This window comes from Canis aureus, chromosome X (assembly GCF_053574225.1).
Source record: "Canis aureus isolate CA01 chromosome X, VMU_Caureus_v.1.0, whole genome shotgun sequence".
In the NCBI taxonomy this organism is placed as follows: Eukaryota; Metazoa; Chordata; class Mammalia; order Carnivora; family Canidae; genus Canis; species Canis aureus.
Window position 1 is genome coordinate 113,549,084 of NC_135649.1, and position 18,218 is coordinate 113,567,301.

An 18,218-nucleotide genomic window follows, 5' to 3' on the forward strand; every position below is an offset into this window, starting at 1 on the left:
TCGGGCTTCCTGTATGGAGCCTGCTTCTCTCTCTGCCTATGTCTCTGTCTCTCTCTTTGTGTCTCTCATGAATAAGTAAATACATAAATCTTTAAAAAAACTATCAAATAGATCTTGAAATTGTTGCACCTTGACTTGATAGTCACTTGTTGCACTCTGACTTTAAACAGTCTTTTCAGACATTTGCAAGATCTGAAGATACTTTCTGTTCTCATCTTAAATCTTACATTCTTCCTCCCATAGTTCTTTGAAAAATGAGTCCCAAAAGGCTTGTTTCAAAAGGACATGTCTTTCGAATTGTATTTATTTGTGTCTTTGGACTTAAGTTGGGGCAAATGAAGAATTAATGTGGGGTAGGAGATGATAGCATTGAAATAGAAGTCAAGAACTTTGATTTTTGGTTAGGTTTCCTATTTATGGGCTCCATTATTTTACCTCACCTAACTTGCTGAAAGAAGTCACTTCCTCATTGGTAAAACAAGGGTGTTGGATGAGATTATTTTGTAGTGTAATACCTTCAATATAAGAAAGTAATCCTATGCTTCTATAAAAGTCAGAATGCTGGCAGAAAATTCTCAGAAGCGACGGAAAGTAAAGGAAGAAAACAAATATTAGCAAAGACATTGTGGACAAGTGAGACAAGCTGCTCCTCTCCAAAAATACCTTGTCCTTTTTTCTTTCATATTGCACACCATATGCTATGGTACCCTGAATTTTATTACAATCCATTATATTCAATCCAACAAATATTGTTTGAGCAATAATATGTACAATACTCGAGGCTTACCTCACTATTCCACTATGAATTCAGGCCTTTTTAAGTAATATGAATTTAGAATTTGACTGTCTCTGAAGGGAATGTACAAAGCAAGATGTGTGTCCTTGTTTATACTTTGGTCAGGGATGACCAATACTTAATGGAGTGGGTCAACGAAAAACTTAAAAAGAAAACAGAGTAAGATTAAATGCATTAGGGAAGTGAATATTAAAGAAAAAATCAGAAGAGAAGTGGACAAAAATAGATCTGACACTTTTCATCAGCAAAAACTGTGTCCTGCCACACTGGATAGAAATTTTCTTGCAATGAGCCAACACCTTTGGTTCCTATTTAAAAGATTTGTTTGGGAGCATGTGGGTGGCTCAGTCAGTTAAGTGGCTGCCTTTGGCTCAGGTCATGATCCCAGGGTCCTGGGATTCAGCCCTGCATCAGGCTCCCTGCTCGATGGGCAGCCTGCTTCTCCCTCTCCACTGCTTGTCTCTCTTATGCTGCCTCTCTCTCAAATAAATAAAAATCTTTAAAAAAATAAATAAAAGGTTCGTTTTGAATTTTACTAAAGTACTCCAAGTGTTTGAGCTGCAGGACACTTGTAGAGTTCTGGTCTATTATCCCCTCTTTTTTTTTAACTGCTGCCTTTTGGGAAACTTCTCAGGAATGTGACTTTGATTGTTATGAAATCTTTGTGTTCTGTTTGACCATCAAAGCCTTAGGTTTTGGTTTCCTTGAGGAGTTAATTTTACTTCTGCTCCTGCAAAGCTAAGAAAACTTGGAATTGTTTGTGGATGAAATATTATCATCTGTTTGTTTTAGGTTCAGAAAATGCAAATATAAAACATCACCACAGAACATTATTTTTTTCAAGTGAACCAATATTTAAGTAATTATTTAAATATGTAGGGTAGAGGCAATTTATTAATTTATCTTTGGTACTTCTGTTGTACCCCTTCCTTGTAGCTTTCTTAACCCTCTTCATCCTGATTTCTTGTCTCAGGCATCCAACTTTTTCATTCTCACTATTCTTCAGAGGCATCAAATGTACTATCAAAATGAAAATTTCATATCAGCTCCCTACAGCTTAGTATGAATTTAAGTCACTGGATTCCCTCTTCTAGGTATATTTGCTTTGTAAACCTGAGAGTAGAGGGAAAATCCTTCCTAATGCAACATCAGCAGGAATCTTTTCAGCACCTTTTAGACATCACCTCCTTGGCCTTAAACTTGAGTTGGACCTGCAGCTGGGCATAATTAGCACTAATTACTCCTTGCCCTTTAGTTAAATTAGTCCAGTGACTGAAGCGAACAGATATGTAGGTGCCAGCCCCTAAATTCTAACTATTTAAGTCATACATTCACTTGCAAAGTTAGAGCCACTTTTCTTTTCCTTGTTCCTCATTTATTCCCATTACTTAATTTACCTTATACCTGCTTGCCTTGTTTGACTGGAGCCCTTCCAGAGCAGGAACCCTATCTTACTCAGCTCTGGATCTCTAGGCCCAGCACAGTGTCTGGCTCATTGAAAATCCTTCCAGGCAAATAATTAGATTCCTGTAGTTCAAATCTGCCAAGAGTTTTGTTTCTCTAAAATGACATGCCTGGTTCTACACCAAGGATCTTTCCTCTAATTTCGTAGAATACCTATAATGAAAGAAAAGTCTAAACCAGCCTGCTACAGGACAAACTCTACCTAATCCAAAACAATTGTCAGGTTGTTTCAGAGCTTATAATATGCTACACTGGGGATGAGAGAAGAATTGCCTCTGGATCTAGGTCTGGGGAACATTATGTTCTTCATGGCTCTAGAATGGAAAGGCCTTCATAGAACAAAAGAAAAAAAACCTGGTTTTATTTCAGCAGTGCACGATGCCAGGTATTTACTAGAGCAAATGCCACCCAAGGCCCAGGGGGCTAGCTGGAGCAGCTGATACCCTGTGCTGCTTTTTATAACTCTCCTCCCTAGCACCATGCTCCACATATGTCCCATTTCATCAGGTCACATCAACTTGGGTTGTGCCCAGTACTGCATCTTACACCAAACACATCATCATGTGAAATATTCTGTGTTTCCTTAAAATTTTTATAAAAATAAAAGTAGAATTCCTTAAAAATAAAGTGGAGGAAGTTTCCTGGTTTTCATGTAAGCAGTGACTTTGCCAGTTTTTACAAATGAGCAACCTCTTTCATTCCACAAGACACTGGGTCTGTTAGCCACCAGCAAACTGAAATCACTCGGTCAGGAGTGGAATGTATGGTACAGACCTAAATTGTATATAGAGTTGTGAAATAAGGTTTTGATGGTAGCGACTCTACAGACTTTTGAAAATTATTTGCAAGGATACAAGCTGCCTATTTTATTTTGTAATAAGATTGGAGAGAAAGGGGAAATACTACAAAGGATCTTTAAAATGTCAATATTTATTTAATGTATTATTATCTCTCATATACATTCTCTTGGACCTTTGGGAAGAGTTATAGAAGGTGAAAAATCCAAATGTCTTGGCTTTAAAGAGCTTACTATTGAGAAAGCATGTTAACTTTAAAATACGGACAGGCATCATTTCATTTATTGAGCACATATACTGTGTCAGGTACTATGGCAAGTGTTTTTATATATGCTGTGTGAGATATTGGCAAATTATGGCCAAACGGCCAAATCTAGCTACCTCCTGTTTGTATAAATAAAATTTTATTGAAAAAAAAAATAAAATAAAATTTTATTGAAGCACAGGAACAGTCAATTGTTTGAGTATTGTCTATGGCTGTTCTTGTGCTACAATGGTAGAGTTGAGTAGTTGTGACAGCGTTGAGACAGTCTGGCCTACAAAGCTGAAGTACTTACTGTCTGGACCTTTACAGAAAATAATTGCTGACCTCTCCTCTATATCATTCATTCTCACAAGAATACTTAGAAATAAATATAGTGTTTCCCATTTCACAGTTAGGTAACTGAGGGTTATTATATGTTATATATTATGTATATTTATATTATATATAAAATTAGGTAACTGAGGGTTATATGTAAGTTACATAAGTTAATGGCAAAGTTTGGATTTGATTCTAGATTATGTGATTCCAAAGTTCCATGTTCTTATGCTAAATTTATATACAGAAATATCCAAAATATGAGGTAGGAAGAAACAAGAGCCTTACAGATTCACAGAGAAACTAGAGTTCAGAAAAGAGAGAGATAATTTTCAGGTTGGGATGATAAAGATTGTGGAGCAAAAATCCTGAGATTTGTCACTCCCAAACTCAAACCTAGGAAAAGTTAAGAGATCAAGGTTAAATGTTTAGTTAGAAGCAGATCTGAGATTAGAACTAGTTTTTCACTCATGTAGCCCAAAATATGCTGTCAGTGACCATACTGAGCCATTGAATGTTTTTTTTATATGTGGTTCCATGTTATAGAATGGCAAAATTATTTGAAATGGAAAATATACATTATGCTCGATGATTAATTGAACTAAAGGCCTGTACTTCTTTTACTGAAGCAATCAAAATTCCATGTATGCAGGTATTTACATGATATCCACCCATCATCTTACCAAATATATATATTCTTTTTCCCCCAAATATATTTTTGTTGTGAAGAATTACACTTCTGAGACCTTGGGAACCTCTGGCATTCTCACCAACTTTAAGATTCAGATGACAACGAAGAGACCACAAAAGTTAAATATTTATATACATCTTACCCTCCAGAATCAGGCAGCTCTAGGTCAGGAAAAAAATGGAGAAGTGAATAGGTGCAGCCAACAGAAGCTTACCTGATACTGTAGAGTACTTTGCCATTTTTTGAAATTCGAAGCAGTTTGTTGTCAGTGGTGACATCATGGAAGTTGGCACCCTTCTCATTGGCAAAAAATAAATCTGGTTTCCAAATGGAGTCCAGCATGGATGGGTCCAAGTCCAGGGAATCATCAGGGTACTCGCTATATGCCAGCCGTGAATCATTCCACTGTTGTCTCAGAAAAATGTTCACTCGGTAGTCCTATAGAAACCCCATGCATAAGAGTTACTTATCACACAGTCTGGCATAAGAGGTCCATCTACATTTCCCCCTCACTCTTCTCCCTGATTTGGTACAGTATTTGGTGTCTGTACAAACCAGGCTGTGTATATCTTGGTCAAAATAAACGACTCAATTCTATTAGGAATGGGAACAGAGGGGAGAAAGAAGACTCAACCAAATCAGAACACTAATGGAACAGGTTGAGCTGGTTGAATTTTTTTAATGTATAAATTTAAGTCATTCATTTTGGGAGGAAGTAAAAGCTGATTTTTCCATTGAAAAAGGTAACCATGAGTAAGAAGTCAGTCTGTGATGGCAGATTGTCAAAACCGATTCATTTTCCAAATCAGAAATGATGTGGTCTCTATTCTCATTTTGCTCAGATGCAATGGGCAGAAGGAACCCACTCTGTAATTTTGGTAGGGGAACTCTTATTATAAAACTTTGACATCTTGAGGCAATATTTTTTAAAATCATCTATGTAAATATTAAGATGCTTCATGTTGACAAGATAATTCCCTAATGCTAAAATTACTTCTAAAATTCTTAAATATTCTATCATTTATCTGAATGGGTATCTACAGTAGTTGACTTGACACTTTATCAGTACAGAGATCTTTTTCATGTTTTCCTAATCTGAGTACCTTCTGACAGAAGTGTTCCTCCCTATGAGAGACTCAGGTACACTGTGTCATTCCCACTTGATCTGGGAATTTACTTCTTTGCCAGTAAATCAACTTGGGACAGAGACTTGTCTCCTGAGAATTTCTGCTCAAAGGTCTTTAGGTTCATGGAAATTGTTGTTTTGCTTGGTAGATTGAACCCCAAAAGAAGCTTTAACAATATTCCCTGGTCAAGTGGGACTATGGTTCAGAGTTAATAGTTGTTCAACCCTGACACTTACAGTCATTTAGTGATACATACTCCTACCTTCTTACTCTCTTTCCTTTTCCTTTTTCACCATTTTCTCCATCCCCACATCTTTGGCACCTGGATTTTTGGTCATTGTTTATTGTTCTCTAACAGTGACCAACTTGTCCTGGTTTGCCTCAGAACCTCCCACTTTTAGCCCCCAAATCACACATTCCAGGGACCCACTCAGTCCCAGGCAAAACTGGGATAGTCAGTGACTCTGCTAGGTACAGTGGAGACCACCTCAGGATGGTCAGTTTTGCTTCATTCCCTCAGGGCCAAAAGAAAAAAAAATAAGTGGTAAAGATTAGGGCATATGGAAAAGAGCTTTAATCCAGTGCCTTCTATCTAATTACTACACTATCCAAATTCCTAAGATATTTTTTTAAATACAGCCATCCTAATATATCAGGCTGATAGAGTATTTTAGAGGTGGCAATTCTTGGAAATGTGCCCAATGTAGGCTTAAAGAATGCTAATATTCAAATAGTTACTAACTTCTGAAAGTCAGTCAGCAAAACCCAGCTCGTTTGGAAAGGCTGAAATATTTTTTTATAGATTTATTTTTTATTGGTGTTCAATTTGCCAACATATAGAATAACAACCAGTGCTCATCCCATCACGTGCCCCCCTCAGTGTCCGTCACCCAGTCACCCCCACCCCCCACCCACCTCCCCTTCCACCACCCCTTGTTCATTTCCCAGAGTTAAGAGTCTCTCATGTTCTGTCTCCCTTTCTGATATTTCCCACTCATTTTTTCTCCTTTCTCCTTTATTCCCTTTCACTATTTTTTATAACCTTAAGGTTCTCCATTGTACAAATAAGAACTCTCTGACTTGGAAAATTTTATCAGCTGACTTTTATTTGAGATTATGCATAGCAAATTTTCAAACCTAAGAGGGCACTCTTGTGTGCCTAGTCAGGCTGCCATCCCATCACTGACTCCTCCTGCAAGTGAGTCAAGGAAATGGCGGAACCTCAGAGTTGTTCCCATCATACATTTTCAGAATTGTTCAAAGGGACTAGAGGATTGTAACTGGAAAAAGATTACCAGTTCAGTGTTTCATTAGCAACAGGAGTTACTGGAAATTTTGGAATTTTATGTGAATAAAGACTGAGAATATGTGATATGCAGGCTATTGAAAATGCAATAATCCAACTATATATATATATATATATATATATATATATATATATATATACACATATATACTAGATACATGAACTGTGAGCTTTCCTTAAGGTTTTCTGAGGGGAAAAAAAATGCAGGTTCTCCAGGGTTTGACATCTACCCCAGTTATATCCCTCAAACTGAGAGCCAGTTTCACTTAACAAAATTTTGTGTGTGTCCGTGTGCAGAACTTGTTTCGGTAGGAAGTAGGAGAGAAGAGAATTTCATCCCTTAGATAATTCTGGAGGTAGAGAAACTCTTGGATATGAGAAGTAATGACAGCTAGAAATAATAGAAGTGAATGGGTTAAATATCTTAGGCCATTGGGAAGCCAATGAGGCCCCCCCAAGAAGTAATTGTGGGATGGGAAAGGTGAGAGAAGCCAGATAGACAGCAGTGGGCAGTGAAATCATCAGGAGAACATTATTGCAATCCTCCCTTAAGCCTGAGAATGATTTAAAGCTGTATATTGAGAGACTCTAGAGAATATTACAGGACGACATACAATATGACAACATTGACCTTTACAAAAAAAAACTCAATATAAATTTTCACTGCTAATGTACATCTTTTAAAAAAGTCTTTCCATGAGTATTCTTCTCCAGTGTTTCCTCATTTTCTACTTTGAATTTTATATATAGAAAATAATAAAATAAATTCTCCCAGTACTAGAACTTTAAAAAGAGTACTGAATCTTTCATATTGCAATAGAACCATTAAATGTCTTACAGTTAAAATAAATGAATCCTATTTTTAAGCAATAATAAGTAGAAAACTCAGAGTAAAAAATATAGCTTATGCCACAATGATAGGAATTATATGAAATACAACTTTTATTAGATCTTTTGGAATTATTTGTTCTTTATATAAATGTATAGGAATTAAAATTTTCCATAATTTTGTTTATGATGATATACACTATTCTAAAATAAATAGCAACCCTTGAAACCTTTCAGAAAAGGACACCCAAGAAACTAGAGACATAGATATCCAAGGAAGAGATTTTCTGGGGCTGGACCTCTATAATTCTCTCAGTTCACTGTGATTTTCAATGTTGGGTAAAAATTTGACACGTGATTTCTCTGTGCATCATCTCTGTTTATTTTGAGATAAGTTTATTTCCTCATGATATTCCAAACCACATGAAATAGTTATATTCTTCAGTAGTTTTTCTTTGTCTTTATGTTTGCTTCTAGGTTGAATGAAATATTAAAGGAGGAGTAAATATTGAGAAACATGCTTAAATGTAGACTGCATTTTCTTTTACACTACCTTCTCTCTACAGAGACATATTCTACTTCAAATAACTGTCATATTTCCTTGTATTACAATTTGTTTTCCTATGACTGACACTCTGGATATTAGATTATGTCATGGAAACATTTGAATTAAAAAATATATAAGTGTAAATATGTACCTATTTTTTTCAAATGCTATGTGTAAGTCATATAATCTTTATTATATTCTTAACACGGGTACTACAGGTACCTACATTCCATACTATTATTTCACATTGAGTTTATCATTTCTAAAGTTTCACTTTTCCTAATACCTTCTAATGTTATGCCTGTGCCACAGATGGTTTCCTTAAATTGAATTATTTTGGTACTACTGTATTTGGTCTAGCATTTGTACACAGAGATTGCCACTCTGTCTCATACGTACTCCAATAAACCTTACTATTACTCTCTTATTATTTTTATCGGTATACATTTTTAATCTAATTATGTTATAAAGTATGTTATAAAGTTATCAACCACAAGGATATGCTTTGTTGATTCCTCACAATGCCTATGTGGCCCTTTGGTTTTAACCTCTGGCTGCCCTGCAGTAGTTTTCATCCTCCTGAGTCTGTACCAGCTTTGGTATGGGAAGTTAGCCTCAAATTTGAAATTGTGGGGAGGAGTGCTGTTGTTTTATGATGAATTCGGGCTTTAACATTACACTGTTAATTTAGAGACCAAGGTCACCTTATATCTCAGTTTAACAAAATGCCAGGCTTGAGGTAGACTCTTGATTCTTCTTTAAGAAGTCAGAAGTAAGAAATGTAGCTACCTGCCATTCCTGATGAGTTAGTATCTCTTCATGAATTGCTTATCCATCTCTAGAATGAAAGGGAACCCATAATGTTAGTTCAGCAGTTCCAGCACAGCCGGAGTCCTCCTGAGGGGCTGTCTGCCTCTTACCCACTTCCTCAGAAACATGATTTCAGATCAGAGATAAAGCAACTCTTCACCCTGCAGCAGTAACCAGCAGAGCATATGGAACTTATCTTTTGGGGACATGTTTGGGGGAGCTGGAATCATAATCTGGAGAGACTCTCTGAGTGAACACATTTTATGCACATTCACCTCTTTCTCTCCTACCTCAAATCTGTTAAGTGAGGAGGGAGTCAGGATCTGCTACCATGGCATGGGTAGTGTCCCAGCACCCCGGGTCCAAGTCACATTATATCCACCCACATCCTTTGAGACTATCTCTTTTTCATTTTCTCATGGCCCAGCCTTGGGGAGAACTGCATGCAGATGGTATGCAAATACTCTTGACCTTTACTGACATTATTAATATTCCCAACATATGTCTTTATATCAGGAAAGTAGGAGTTACAAATATACTCCCCATCCTCTAAATTCACTTGCCATCAGCAGCTAAAGAAAAGATAGAAAGAACGAAAAATAAATGGTAAACTGACACTCTCCAAACAAACTATAACCTGTTTCATCATATATCCCTTACTAGTCTTCTAATCTTTTGGAACCACAAAAAAAAAATTGTTCTACTGAAATCTCATAATACAGAGTCAACTAGCAATGATAATCAACAGATCCTTGTGACTCTTAATGAAGAAACGTTTATATTTTAAGGGCACCTGGGTAGCTTAGTTGGTTAATCATCTGGCTCTTAATCTCAGCTCAGGTCTTGATCCCAGGGTCATGAGTTCAAGCCCTGGGTTAGGCTCCACACTGGGCATGGAGCCTATGAAAGAAAGAAAGAAAGAAAGAAAGAAAGAAAGAAAGAAAGAAAGAAAGAAAGAAAGAAAGAGAAAGAAAGAAAGAAAGAAAGAAAGAAAGAAAGAAAGAAAGAAAGAAAGAAAGAGAAAGAAAGAAAGAAAGAAAGAAAGAAAGAAAGAAAGAAAGAAAGAAAGATGTATATTTTGGAATAGTGTATATCATCATAATAATTCATAAAAATTTTCCTTAGAATAACACAAATACATTGTCTTCCAGTCACACATCTTCAACACTAACATATCAGAGGATCGAGAAGCAGTATTGGGTCTGTTAGTGAGCCTATACTTTGCGGGCAGGTAATAACCAAAATAATTTACTGAGATTGCATCAGTCATAAGGGGCAAACTCGATAGCACCAGAAGAAAGTCATATTGAATTCTTAAAATAGATAGTCATTGTTTCTTATTTAGAAACAAACACTCAAATTGAATCCTTCAATAATGCTGTCTGGGTTGTAGAATGAGAGTGGGGCATGAGGGAAGAAGGGACAAATCAGCATGTTTAGAAACTCAGAATTCTGCGGCATTCTTAGAAATACTCATTCCAGAAAACAGATAAAGCAAAATTATTATTGCTCCCAAATAGCACTGAGCCACATCCGAAATGACCACATACATTACCATGCATAATAACTAAGGGTCTGATGTTCTGACTCCAGTGGAAGACAGTTCAGAGAAAAATCTGGTTCTGTTTAACTTTTTTGACTAATTTTCTTTTAGTCAAAATTTGTGAAAATATGGGCAAATCCACAGGTGGTGAAATCTCAAGGTTTTGGTAGGGGAAGCTTGGCCTGCAATGATATTCTGTGATGCAGCAGGTGGATTCCCAGGCAGGGCCCCACTGGTCTGGGAAGATAGATTCTTCAAGGTGGAGCAACTCTCATGTTCTTCTGAGCATCCGATTAACATCTGTTTAAATACTGATGCCTCAGATGCAGGGTGGGCAATCTGTGGCCTGCAGGCCAAATTTGGCCACGGCCTGTTCTTGTAAGCGAAGTTTTTTGGAGTACAGCTGTACCCATTTGCTTACTATTGTTTATAGTTGCTTTCCTACCCAGAGGGCAGAATTGAGTAGTGGTGACAGAGACTGTGAGCCCTCAAGGTCGTAAGTATTTACTGTCTGGCCTTTTACAGAAAAGAAGTTTGCCAGTCCCTACCCTACATGGCATGAGGATTTATTAAGCATGATAGCGTTTCAAAAGATATTTGAGTTTCACACAAAAGCTTTAATTGAAGTAAAGATCATTTTTAAAAGCCAAGTGAAGTTTGTCATTATATCAAAAGCCAAGAAATAAAAGAAGCACAATATGTATCACTCTTCTGACCATGCGATGCAATCTATCTCATACAGCAAGATAGGCAGGCTGTTCATTTTACACGTGAGCAATGATTTCCAAATCTTCTCATAGGAAACATGACAAAGGACACTTTAATAAGTGGCCAAGAAGCACCTGAAGCAGCCCAAACACTTTCAGTAGTTATAAAGACACAGGAAAACAAGGACGTCCAGAGTTTCCGTTTTCATCTCCTTAAATGTTTAGCTTTTTCTCACATTAATAAACACTGAAAAGGTGCACATTTACATTTTTGATTGAGAGTAAATGCAATGAGGAGATTTAATCAAAGCAACTTAGGATTCTAATTAATGCAATCAGCATTAGGTCGTGCAAATATCGTCATTGAATGCCATCGTGTAAAGCTGGTAACAGTGATTTGGGCTGCTGGAAGATTTGCCCCTCTGTTATCAGGATAAAACCAAGAGGGGAGAGACAGAAACTGAATGCCAAGCCCAGAGCTGGATTAGTCTTTCTATGTTTACCTTTTTTGTGAATCATTTAATAACCCTATCAAAGCTATCTTATTTGAGTAAAATTCTTAATGCACTACATGCTGTCAAAGCACCAGAAGTCTCATTTCTGGACCTTGCTGTGTCAGTAATATTAAAATGGGTAGTAGAGTTGCATTATGTCTGATTTTGCCAGTGAAAAGGAATGGCAAAAGGTAAATTACTTTTTCTAGCATCAAGGACACCAAAAAGTACAGCAATTTGTTAAACACAATCTTAGTAGCCTAAGAGAGAAAATTCATAAAGACAAGGGAACACTATTTTTTACTTCTCAATGGCATTATGCTCATTATTTCACTTGAGTGTTTCTAGGACATCAGCCACCATAGTACTTAGTCAAGCTCAACTATATTTTATTTTGACTTCCTCCAATAATATGGCTGTATACTTTACATAGTCATGAAAATTGGAGCCAGCCAATTGATTTAGGACTTAAAATAAATTGTGTGAAGACCGGGAAAAAATTTCACCCAAAAGTAAAGTCTCCACACTGTTGCCTAGCACTATAAGTCTATTGATCTAATAGACTGTGTTGCAGGCAACTCCATCACCATTACATTTATAAGGAATATTGGTGGATTTTATAGTGTCTGAAATGTTTTTCAGGTACATGAAACATGTTTGCACAAACATTATGATAAGCTTATAATTAGTTTTACGTTTATTGGGGTTTTTTGGGGGGGAGGAAGCCATGTATATGATGTAATTGCTATGGACTTGGGACTGCTTTCTTTTGCCAACAAGAGTGTGTGTGTGTGTGTGTGTGTGTGTGTGTGTATAAGTTTATTGTAAGTTCAGCCCCTTTGGCATATATCTTAAATGTAGCATAACACAGGATTGACTGTGTTAAAACTTCCACTATATGAAACAGACTGGCTATAAAATCTATTTCCCAAACTGTGACATTTATATTTCTGAAACATTAGAGATACAAATATTTAAATATCCTTAATGTTATACCGTGCTTATTACTGATAATTCTACCTAAATCTAACTAAACAGCAAGTGTTTTCAAAATTTCTCTGTCATAATGGATAAAATATTGTTGAATTTTAAGTAATGAACACTTGACGAATGACTTTCTGAAGTGAAAGTGTATAAATAATTGCTTCCTAGAGGTAAGTAAACTTGGAAATTGGCATTCAGTAAGTGTCCCACTATAAATATAAAACAGTGCTTTCTCGATCCCACATCCCATTCCTTCACACGATGGCTTCAATGCTCAGTCCCACTCACCATTGTAGTTTCTGCTATTGACCCAAAGCTGTTGATAAATATGTTGCAGGTAACATTTACAGGAGGCCCTGCAAGTTGAACAATAAATAGAAAATTTGACAGGTTGTGTTCATGGCATAATCAAGTCACGTTTTTCTGTTGCCAGTGGCATTGTAGCACTTACCATGGTGGTTTCTGTGACCGATCCAAAACTGTTGATAAAAATATTGCAAGTAACGTTTACTGGAGGACCTGCAGAATGCAATAAGAATATTGCAATAGACATTGAGGCAAAAATACAGCTCCATCAACATCTGTGCAAATGACTAGAAATGTAAACTAAATTTAAATGATGGTGAGATTGCAAAAACAAACAAACAAACAAAAAAACAACCAAAAACCAAAAACATTTTACCCAGAGGTTAAGAGTGATAACATTCCCACTAGCATTTTGAATAATGACAGTTAAACAATGATAACTTACCAGCAGAGTTTTTGGATTTAGAAAATATAAGCTGGAGATCATTAAACTGAATTGACTATCAGTAGCTGCTATCAAAATTGCCTTTTGGGTGGGTGGCATTTTTTGACCTGAGGCTCATCAACATTGTAGACATCAACAGCAGGTGCCCACAGTGATGAAACAGCCTGGGTCATGAGTTCAAATGGAGCTGCGTTTTGAACTCTGGGTGAGTCAGAAGCATCCACCTCCTTTTTTTTTTTTTTCATCCACCTCCTTTTGCATGACACCCTTTAAATCAGTGGATCAAATTGATTCTCTTGATACCTTTGAATTTTCCCCGTTCATTCTTTCTATCCTCTGACCCCCAATGAAAAATGATGTACAGAAATACAAAACCAAAGAACATGCGCTCATTTTAAGAAATAAACTTGGAAATGTCATTTAATGCCAAGATTGTAAAGCAGGGGTTATTAATTCTCAATGTGCTTTCAATAGAGAAACCACTTTTTTCTCCAGAGGCCCATGGGCTAGCTCTCTTTCTCTTGCTCTTGCTCTTCCACCCAAGCACTAACCAGGCCCTTTTCTGCTTAGTGCCTCAGATCAGATGACTACAGGAGTGTCCAGGGGGGTATGGCCGCAGACTCTTGGCTCTTCAGTGATAGACATCATTATCTAATGATTTCCAGTTTCATGTTTTTCTGCAGAATATCTCTATTGCTCTCATGTAGTTACCCCCTAATGTTTTCTGGGATAAGAACACACTGCCATGAACCATCTATTCACTTGCTGCTTTCCCTGGTGGAAAATTGTCTCTCTTCACTTGACATGGTCTCAGCAACCTAGTGCAGGCTACACTCCAGTTGGCTCTGTACCAACAAGCCACTAGAATCTAAATGAGGAGGAGTTTAAGTTGAGGTCTCTGGAGCCCTAAGGCTGATAGCAGAACACAGCTGTGGTGGCACTTGAGCACCATCTTTTTAAACTCTACAAGTTGGTGGGTTCCCCAATTCTTTCCTTTGAGGAAAGGAAACTGAGGCTAAACAGCTAATTTAAGTCTCCAGGCAAGAACTTTTGGTAAAAGAGATGTGTTATACTTTTTTCTTTAACATAACTAATTTTTCTGTTTTTAATGAAAAACAGTTGTGGGTATTTTTTAAATGTTTGTAAGTATAGAATCACAGGCAATACCCTATTACCAAAACATATTTCAGCCTACATCTTTGAGATATTCCAAGCCTTTTAGTTCATCCCGTCCCCTCTTTATTTCAGCATCTGTCAGGATTACTTCCTGTCCAGGGCCACCTTCTACTCTGCCTCATTTGTTTTTCTCCTTTGGTTACTCAGAACAAAATGAAAATGAATCTCTTCCTTGGCCATAAAATTCTATTCTATAACAAATATATTTTCCTGCTAATAAGAGATAAATTTAGACAAGATGGAGGCAAGTCATGAGAAATTGTGTATGTTTGCTTTTTTCTTCTCTTCACAATAAAATATTTCATTTTAATTAGCCCAACTCAGGATGGAAAACTTACATGAATTTTTATATACAAGATAGATGAGAAAATGAATGGTGGGGGATAAAGAAACAGGAAAAAGAGAAACGTCATCTTAACAAGAGGAATTTGAAAATTCAAATATAGATTGTCTGCTACTGTACATTATCCATTTGTATGGCCTCCCCAATTGGCCTGTAAGAATTTAGGAGCCTGGCTCATACCGTCATATATTTATTTTTATCCTTCCCAGTAAATGGCAGTGTGAATATATTGCTGGAACTCAAAATATTTAAGCTACCACATATTGACACACTAAGCACATTTTAAAAAGTATCTAGTATAATCCTCACAAAAGAGGAATTGTTTTACTGCACCAGTACATGTTTTCAGATGAAGTTTCATGTTTTCAGATGAAGTTAACCAGTTTCTACTGGTTAAGTAACTTGCTTAAAGTCCTGCTACAGTAATTAGAAAAGCTGACACTCCATGCCTTATGATTGTCATCCCAAAAACCTAAACTTTCAACCACTTTGCTGCACTGCATTCATTACACAATAACCTCTTTCCCTCCTGACCTGCCAACCATGGTATTTTCCACTGGCTTGTATATTTCTGGGATAATTTGATCCTTTATAGCTGACCTCTTCCATCTCAGGCATTGTCTCAAGTTTCGTTTGCATTTGGATATAAAATCTTGGAAAGAAGAAAAAGCAATTTTTGGATACGGGATTAGCACATGCATATGTTAAGAGCTGATACATAAAAAAAAAAAAAAAAAACCTTGCTGTGGGGATCCCTGGTTGGCTCAGCGGTTTAGTGCCTGCCTTCAGCCCAGGGCGTGGTCCTGGAGTCTCGGGATCGAGTCCCACATCAGGCTCCCTGCATGGAACCTGCTTCTCTCTCTGCCTGTGTCTCTAACTCTCTCTCTCTCTCTCTCTCTCTCTCTCTCTCTCATGAATAAATAAATAAAATCTTTAAAAAAAACCTTGCTGTGTGCCACTGAGTGCCTCATTCATTCTTCAGTAATTAGGTGCTACCATGTCCCCCATTTTATAGATGAGGAAGCTGAAACACAAAGGTAGTTCATTTTCCCGAGGTCACAGAATTTGTAAGTGGCAGAAATTGCCTAACTTTAAGGACACTTTTCTTAACTGCAGGGGTAAAATGTCTGAGGCCAATGGAATTAGCTCAATGAGAGAAGGTACTGGGACTTGGCCTGCAAGTTCTTTGAGTTAAATGATAGAACTGTTTTTCACTTTTGTTATCCTGATATGTGCGAGCACAACCTTTCATCTATATTGCAGCGCAGTGATCTGCTAAGGTGTTGTAATTAACAAGGACCCATTCTTAGATGTGATCACCAGTGATTGAATGTGTTCTGTAAACTGTAGAAAGAAATAGTTAACACGAGTTAACCTCATGTAATTGGTTTTATCAGCAAAGTTATGATATTCCAAAGTGAACTGGATGAGAACTAGATAGGAAAAAGAATTATGTAGACATCTAATCTCTCACATCACTATTTATCCCCTTCTTTCTAAACCTTGTCTCCTCTCTCCCATTTTCACTCTCTCCCTCCCTCTTTCCCTTTCTTTATCAGTCTTTCTTCCTTTATTTTTTACCTTATTGTTTTTTATTATTTGAGTGTGGGTGACACCCAATGTTATATTAGTTGCAGGAATACAGGATAGTGATTTGACAAGTTTAAACACTATACTATGCTCGCCACAAGTATAGCTACCATCTATCCCCATACATTGTTATTTATAATATCATTGAATACATTCTTTATGCCATGCCTTTTATTTCCGTGATTTTTTCATTTCATAACTGAAAATCTGTATCTTCCTCTCCTTTTGCCCATTTCGCCTATCTCCCACACTCTTCAGCAATCATTAGTTTGTTCATTAGAACAATTCTAAATCATTAGAATCATTTGTTCTCTGTGTTTATGGGGCTGATTCTGCTTATTTCATTATTTTTAGATTCCACATTTGAGCGAAATCATGCAGTATTTGTCTTTCTCAGTCTGGCTTATTTTAGTATAATACCCTCTAGGTCCATCCATGTCACAAATTGCACAATCTCATCCTTTTTATGGCTGCATAATATCCGTGTGTGTGTGTGTGCGCGCGCGTGTGCCACATCTTCCTTATCCATTCATCTATCAATGGACTCAGGTTGCTTCTGTATCTTGACTATTGTAAATAATGCTGCCATAAACATAGGGGTGCATATATCCTTTCAAATTAATGCTTTTGTCTTCTTTGGGTAAATGCTCAGTAGTGGAATTATTGGATCTTATGGTAATTCTATTTTTAAGTTTGTGAGGAACCTTCATACTCTTTTCCACAGTGGCTGTGCCAATTTGCATTTCCACCAACAGTGTATGAGGGTTCCTTTTCTTCCAAATCCTTGCCAACACTTGTTATTTCTTGTCTTTTTGATTTTAACCATTCTCACAGATCTAAGGTAATATTTCATTGAGGTTTTGATTTGCATTTCCCTGATGATTAGTGATGTGGAGCACCTTTTCATGTGTCTGTTGGTCATCTGGATGTCTTCTTAGGAAAATGTCTATTTAGGTCCTCTACTCACTTTTTAATTGGGTTGTTTTTATGGTGTTGAGTTGTATATTAAATTCTTAATATATTTTGGATATTAACCCCTTATTGGTCATATAATTTGGAAATATCCTGTCTCATTCAGTAGGTTGCCTTTTTATTTTATTGATGGTTTCCTTCATTGTGCAAAAGCATTTTATTTTGATGTAGTCCTAATAGCTTATTTTTGCTTTTGTTTCCCTTGCCTTTCTAGACATAGCTAGAAAAATGTTGTTACAACTGATGTCAGAGAAATTACTATCACCGTTCTCTTCTAAGATTTTTACAATTTCAGGTCTCATATTTAGGTCTTTAAGCCATTTTGAGTTTATTTTTGTGTATGATGTTAGAAAGTGGTCCAATTTCATTCTTTTGCATGTAGCTGTCCAGTTTCCCTGGCACCATTTACTGAAGAGGCCTTCTTTTCCTCATTGTATATTCTTTCCTCCTTTGTCATATGTTAATTAACCATATAAGTGTGAGTTCATTTCTGGGCTCTATTCTGTTCCATTGATCTATGTGTCTCTTTTTGTGGCAGTACCATACTGTTTTGATTACCATAGCTTTGTAGTATATTCTTGAAATCTAGAATTGTGATACATCCAGCTTTGTTTTTTCTTTCTCAAGATTGCTTTGGCTAACATGAAAAAATGCTCTGCATCACTTGGCATTAGGGAAATACAAATCAAAACCACCATGAGATAACACCTCA

General features: G+C 36.7%; 2 protein-coding genes across 11 annotated transcripts in view; one reads left to right on the plus strand and one right to left on the minus strand.

Annotated features, from left to right (window-relative positions):
- The window catches only part of LOC144308047 (uncharacterized), a 404,506-nt gene that overhangs the window by 178,016 nt on the left and 208,272 nt on the right, over positions 1–18,218 (plus strand). The window lies entirely within an intron of this gene.
- Positions 1–18,218, minus strand: part of GLRA2 (glycine receptor alpha 2) — a 173,599-nt gene that overhangs the window by 116,094 nt on the left and 39,287 nt on the right. For 2 of the 4 annotated variants that reach the window (XM_077888190.1, XM_077888188.1), the window contains 2 exons: positions 13,126–13,193; positions 4,543–4,766 (listed from right to left, as the gene is read on the minus strand). In XM_077888190.1, the coding sequence (XP_077744316.1) occupies positions 4,543–4,766; positions 13,126–13,193 (292 nt within the window). Of the gene's footprint in view, positions 1–4,542; positions 4,767–12,962; positions 13,031–13,125; positions 13,194–18,218 lie in introns of all 4 variants that reach the window. The other 2 variants (XM_077888191.1, XM_077888189.1) reach the window with 2 other exon arrangements.